This window comes from Tribolium madens, unplaced genomic scaffold (assembly GCF_015345945.1).
Source record: "Tribolium madens isolate multiple individuals breed KSU strain unplaced genomic scaffold, Tmad_KSU_1.1 Scaffold_19;HRSCAF=116;Tcas5.2_LG9, whole genome shotgun sequence".
Classification (NCBI taxonomy): Eukaryota; Metazoa; Arthropoda; class Insecta; order Coleoptera; family Tenebrionidae; genus Tribolium; species Tribolium madens.
Genome location: NW_025400983.1, coordinates 5874651 through 5881313, shown reverse-complemented (window position 1 = coordinate 5881313; position 6663 = coordinate 5874651). Strand labels below are relative to the sequence as shown.

Below are 6663 nucleotides of genomic sequence, written 5' to 3'. Positions count from 1 at the left end.
ACTTAGATAAGTGCAAAAATGTTGTAAAACACTTAAAAATGTGTATAAAATGTTATAGGGTTGAGTTAAAAAAGTCGATTTTTTTGAGTTTCGTAGAAACAAATTAACAAATTTTTACATTTTTTTATTTTGTAAATTGCAGTTAAACTGTATAATATTTTGACCTAAACATATGTAAAATGTTCTGGGGAATCGATTGGCGTCAAGAAAACAGCAAAATTTGTAATAGYTTTGAAGTTATAGTCGAATTTATATTTTTGTTATTTTTGTCTTTATCAAATTTATCAAATTTTCTCGGTAACTATTTATTGCTATTTATTGTSATCTTTTTTGTATATGATAGAAAATTAAATTTGACTTCAAATRGTACCAAACATAAGAGTTTATTACCAATATGTCCGGAGTTATTCGCAATAGACCTCCGGATGCCAAAAAATAACCCAAATCTCGACAAAAAAAATGAACTTTACGAATTACAAATTACGAATTTTTTGAATTTTTGAAGCTGAGCGTAGTAAAGTATGAAAAATTARTAAGACACTAATAAATAGGAAACAACACTAACACAATATTTAGTATTTACTAATATTTTCATTATAAAAATAAGAAAAAAATTAAATATAAATAAAAATTATAAAAACGATTATTTAATGAAAATAGTTTTAGATTTTCCACACAAGTCCTGATCTTTCTAAAAATTTGTAGAATTTAGTTAAAAATTTTAATTTTAAATTTCATTATTGATTTCAGATTTTTATGATTTTAAGGATAAAAAAAAATTGATAATATATTGAAGAAAGGGCATTGCAATTAAAGAGGTTTCTTAAAAGTTGAAGGTAAAAAAATCAATAAATATTATCTTAGTCAAGACGCTGTGAAAATCAAAAATTTTAGTCCTAGATTTTATTTTTTATCTCCGTTTAGAGATGGAATAATTTTTTTATAAGTGGGCTTTAAATAGTGTAAAATTCGACGACGAAAGTCAATAATAATTGTCAAAAAATGAATGGTAAGAAAAATTTTTTTTCCAAAGCTAGTAATTTTTTACACGATGTGTTTACTGCCAGCATTTGCCTATGCTTTTGCAAGTATTTTTTTCTTATCAATAGTTATATGYTATGATCGTGTGGATATCAGCAACATGACACGAGATCAATTGTCAAAATTAGTTGCAAAAGATACACTGCCACATCGCGTGAGATTTACAAACTGGTAATTTATTTTTYATTGTTTTGAGGGTATAACATAGCAAGTGTTCTTTCAGTAATGAGGTTAACATCCGTCATGATAAGGAAATTTCTGTAAGATCAGAATGGATTGAGGAAAACGATAAAGATGCCGTGAAGGAATATATTTTTAATTTCTTTTTTCACGATGGGATATGTAAGTGTTTTTGCAATTTGACAATAAAAATCTGTAACCAAAAAGTTTATAGTTGAGCTTTGCTAGATTTGTTTTTAAATTAATTTGTTAGTATTTATTGGGAAAAATTAATTAAAATCTTACTAAATTGAGAAAAACTTTCAATTATAATTTTTACGAAAAACAGAAAAAAACAAAAACTTAAAATCTTGCAATTAAAAAAAAAATCTAATGCATTTTTACAGTTACGAGTAAATTAGACGGGAAATTAATTTCATAATTAACTTACTGTTTTAATGTACTTTCTCTTCTTTAACATTTCTTCTTTTAGAGTTTTCTTTCTTAGACATCTGTTGTCTAAAAACACTTTCTTCTTGTCTTAATCAGTTTTTTTTTCTTTTTTTTTACGTTTCTTATTAATTATTATATAATACAGAGTGGTTATAAATGATTTTYATCTAGTCAGCTTTGGATTTTTTTTGCATGTAACTTTATTTGTGCCGCTCTACTTTTTTTGAAAGCTCTAGTACTGTCATTASTGTCACTTATTAATTAATAATAAATTGTTGTTAATTAAATTTTTATTGTTTCAACTAATTTCCAATAATAATAGTTAATAATGTATACTTTGGAAGAAAACAAGTTTATAATTGAAGTCTATTTTCGAAGTGGACGCTTAGCAAACGGCGATTTTTTAATTTTGAGTTAAAACAAGTAGGTAACCCTATTTTCGTAAAGCGGCATTTTTTATTTTACAAGGAAAATTCACAGCTGGCTAGACGAAAATCATTTATAACCACTTTGTATTATCAATATTATTTAATTATCGCTGGTGGAAACCAGCATAAATGTATTTTTTAAAGTAGGCTTTATATTAAATAAAATTTGACAACATAAGTCAATGATATTTGTCAAAAGAAAAAGTTGTGAAAAATGAATGGTAAGAATAATTAACTTCTTTCCAAAGTATGTAATTTTACTAAACAATATTTTCGTCAGCATTTTTCTCTGCGTGTGCAAGTATTTTGTTCTTGTCATTGGTTTTTTGTTTTACTCGWAAGGATATCAAAACTATAAAACAGAAGGATTTGATAAAATTGGTCGCAAATGATACACAGCCACATGCCGTGCGATTTGAAGTTTGGTAATTTATTGCCTCATTGTAGTAAGGGTATAACAACACAGCAAATGTTCTTAGTGAAAATGATAAAGTTGATCTTCATCACGATCAGAGAATATCTTTGCAATCGGAATGGATTGAGGAAAACGATAAAAACGCAGTGAAAGAATACAATTTTTTTTTCTTTATGTACGGCGGTAAGTGTTTTTGAAGAATAAAACTAAGAGACCCGAAAAATTTAGTGTCCAACCTTCTAACATTCATTATTTTTCTTTTTTTTATTTCTGTTTTCTTATTAATTTTGTTTACATTTAACAATTTTTCTTTCTTTTCTCATTTTAATGGAATTTTTTCTTGTTCTCTTATTATCCTTAACTTTAACTTTCTTCACTTTTATCTATTCTTAAGCACTTTTTTCAGCTTTTCTCTGTTTTTTTCTTTGTTTGATTTTTTCTGACCGTTACTAGTCACTAGTATCTAAGTACAGACGATCTTTTTACTTTTTGTGCACATTTCTTTTTTTCTGTTTGTCTAAAGCATTTTTTGTAGACTAATGAAGTGTTTTTTTCATATTTCACCAATATTTTATGCGATATTATTATTAGCATCAGTTAATTTTTTAAATTGTTTTTAATAAAATGGAACTTTGAATGTTATTTTTACGTCTTACTACGTAAATTACTATTTTTAGAAATTTCAGTGTGGGGACTCATTGTGATTATATATATTTTTTGATGTTGCTATTTGATTGGTATAAAATCAAACTTTTATTTTCTGAATTATTCAAAGCTGATTCAGTTCTGGTCAAATTCAAATACCAAAATATTTTTTATGACGATAAAGTTAAGTTTTTTGACCATTTAAAAAAAATTCTATGACTTTTTGTTTTTGCAGACATCAAACCAAAAGTTGATATTTTTGAAGACCATTTAGAAATTCCTGCGTACTCACTTACTCCCCGAAAATATTTGGTGGCGATATCTGCTAATAAAAAGCCTAATTCTCTGGTGCGTTAATTAATAAATTGTTACAAGGTTTTATAAACGTAATTTAGAGGAAAGATCTCCCCGAAAATGTTTTCGGTGAAAGTGGATATCTGCTCTGTTGGCTCAATCTTAAAGCTTACGAACCTGTTGCTATAATCGAAGGAGGGGTTAATCGAGTCGTAGACTCATCATCCGATATTAATGTTGATGGTAGTTCATCATATGATAAAAATTTTCAAAATAAATCACAGGAGGGTCTCACTTATTCATGGACGTGCACACAAACATTGAAACCGCCAACTTTTTGTAAAAACGAGATTATTTCTACGGAAAGTCGTATTACAATTCCTAAAAAATTCGTCGAAAAAGGTGAAACGTTTATGATCACATTGGTTTTAAAAAGTAAGTACGGCCCTGTGGTTACTGAACATCAAACAATTACGGTCAAAAAAGATGTTGCAAATCTGAACATTATGTAAGTTGGAACAAGTATTTAATTTGCTTAAAAAAACATGTTCTTGCACATGTAGATGCAAGAGGAATTGTCCACCGGAAATTGAGAAATCAAGCCCCAAAGAAGATTCGTTTCTAACAGTAACATGCAGCCAAAATTGTGACAATATTGATGAGGAAAAAGATTACTTATGGACGATTAAATCAAAAACAGATCCAAACTTTTCTTTCGACTATGCGAAAAACACGCGATTTGGAAGAACCGGAACAAAATTCGTAATTGAAGCAAATGTTTTAAAGGCAGATACCTACACTATAAGTGTCAATTTAAATCCGAAATCGAAACGTGAAGGCGTTGCAAGTCTTGAAATCGAATTCGGGGAAATGAAAGGTGTCAAAAGTTGTTCAATCGAACCGAAAACTGGAGACTCTCTACTGACTGAATTTCGTTTGAATTGCATTCAAGTCTCGGAGAAAGACAGATTTATGTACGAGCTCTATACCAGAAATAAGAAAGGTTTCTATTATTTTTTGCCTTGTATTTTTTGCAAATAGTTCAGTCTTGTTTTTTATATACTTAATTGGTGCAGTTGGTAGGATTTGAGAACCGTATGTTGTTATTTTTGTCGGAAAACTAATGTTTTGGTTTTTAGATCCAAGCAAAGAACAACTGGTGATAGATGGGTATAGTCCTGCCATTTTTAATGAAAAATTTGTATTGCCATCTTCTAACGATACAAATTATTTTGTAAAAGTAATGAAAGAAGGACAACCTAAACTTGAAATCCAGTTAGATGTCGAAGTTAAGTCGAGCTTAAAAGATAAATCAACTGGAGAAGTGGTGGATGTCGTGAAAGATATATATCAAGACCAAAAGCTTTCCGACCTGACTTCTAGTGTGGATCCTGAAGTAAGACAGAAAGGATTACAACTTTTCCAAACACTAGTCGATGAAGTGATTAGTAAAGAACCAAAAGATAAAAAAATGCAAAATTTTATCAGAGATTTAAAATTGCAAGCTGCAAAAGATTTAGCTAATGTAAGTAACTTTTTTCGCATCAGTTTTAACAAAATATATTTTAGTCACCGGTCAATTCGATTAACGAAGTTTTGCAAGTGAGTAACACAATAACGAATCTTCACATTAAAGCCAAGAACCAGACGCTTCCCGCAGCAGACCCAGAACTTGCTCAAGCAACGACGGAGATTTGTAAAACTATGAGCATAAAATTTTTAGATTTGTTGAAAAAAGAAAAGTATCCGTTATCTCTTAGCGATAAATCTCTACAACAATCTCGGTTACTTTACTGTTAGAACAAAAATTGTTTATTATTAATAACATTTCAGCATCATATCTAAATGTGTGGACACTTATGCCAATGCGAATTATTCACTTCTGACTCCCATAGAATACAATGTGACAAAAGAAGTCGAAACTCCTATTGAAGAAACTGTCACCGAAACTTATGAAAATTACCTTGATTACGATGACAAATATTTCCAGAATATGCAAAATGTATTTGATTTCTTGACGTGTTTTTTCCGCTAAATTTTTGTTTCAGCTGAAACAAGCAAGTATAAGGTCGCTTAAAGCTAGTTCAAATAGCGCAAAATCTATCGCTTTGACTCGTGCAGTCGGTGAAGGTATTTTCAGGATGAATGGAACAATTAATTCGTTGGTTGTATTGAAAGATGAAGGAAAATATTTGGTTAACATGGCGGTTACTTCACATGGAGTTGTTTTGATTCCTCCGGAGGAATTTAGAAACGACAGTCATCCGTATGATATTTTGGTAAGAAACTACTCTTTACAGTGTCATTTTTTCGATAAATAGTATATTATCTCAGCTGAATTATTTTCCTCACTACGTTCGTGAAAATAAATGTTTATCTGAGCCACATAAACTCACTTTTACTCCGAATAATATATACTATTTTATCAGTTCGAGAGTAAAAAGCAATACTAACTACTCCAAAAAATTAAAGGAACAAAAAATTTTCCAAAAAAGGCTGTAACTTATCGAAAAATGGTTGTATTAAGATTTTTTAAAAACCATTTTGAAGCTTTAAGTTTCTAGTTTGGAAATCTTTTGGCATATATTTTTTGTGTGCTACGGTTATTACGCAATTCTAAGTGAGAGCGCGAGTTTTTTTTAATTTTTATGTTTTTGTTTTTGATCCACGAACGTGGGGAATTTTTTTTTAGTTAAGTTATTGCATAGGCCAGATAGCATGTTTGTTCACCTTTAATATGCTTTTTTTATATTCTCTTTGCATTAATTTGTCACTGAGATGTCATAATCTAAATGAAAAAGGTTCCTCTTGTCATTGATCATCGATATCTCAGCAACCAATGACCACACAGAGAATATAAGGGTAGTGTCAAAACTTGAATAAATGTTTTATAAGACCCTCTTATGATTTTTTGGAAAAAAAAAATTTCTCTTTTAACATTGGTTCAAAGGAAAGAGAAAAAAGTAACTTTTTGCGTTGTTTTAATAAATCTATCGCGTATTCACTAATATTGATGGGGAGACTAATGTTTTTAGGTGTTTTTACAGCTTAATGTTCCCCTCATATTCCTGTAAATTCTTAAATCGATCCATCAAACCGTTTTCTCGGACCGATTGATCAAAGTTTTGCAAAAGAATTAAAGGAACAATTGTACATATTGTTTCTGAACATCGTCTAATCTTCATCAAGATGAGAAAAACAATTTTTCAGCTTTCTTTTACAATTGTG

General features: G+C 29.3%; 1 protein-coding gene across 3 annotated transcripts in view; it reads left to right on the top strand.

Moving 5' to 3' along the window:
- Positions 1 to 981: 981 nt before the first annotated feature.
- Positions 982 to 6663, top strand: part of LOC123015276 (location of vulva defective 1-like) — a 16975-nt gene continuing 11293 nt past the window's right edge. The window contains exons 1-10 of one of the 3 annotated variants that reach the window (XM_044414942.1): positions 982 to 1009; positions 1068 to 1212; positions 1265 to 1383; positions 3377 to 3489; positions 3537 to 3943; positions 3999 to 4438; positions 4575 to 4960; positions 5005 to 5219; positions 5269 to 5437; positions 5484 to 5714. In XM_044414942.1, the coding sequence (XP_044270877.1) occupies positions 1003 to 1009; positions 1068 to 1212; positions 1265 to 1383; positions 3377 to 3489; positions 3537 to 3943; positions 3999 to 4438; positions 4575 to 4960; positions 5005 to 5219; positions 5269 to 5437; positions 5484 to 5714 (2232 nt within the window). In that variant the 5' untranslated portion in view covers positions 982 to 1002. Of the gene's footprint in view, positions 1213 to 1264; positions 1384 to 2279; positions 2303 to 2361; positions 2507 to 2560; positions 2680 to 3376; positions 3490 to 3536; positions 3944 to 3998; positions 4439 to 4574; positions 4961 to 5004; positions 5220 to 5268; positions 5438 to 5483; positions 5715 to 6663 lie in introns of those variants that run through there. The other 2 variants (XM_044414933.1, XM_044414925.1) reach the window with 2 other exon arrangements.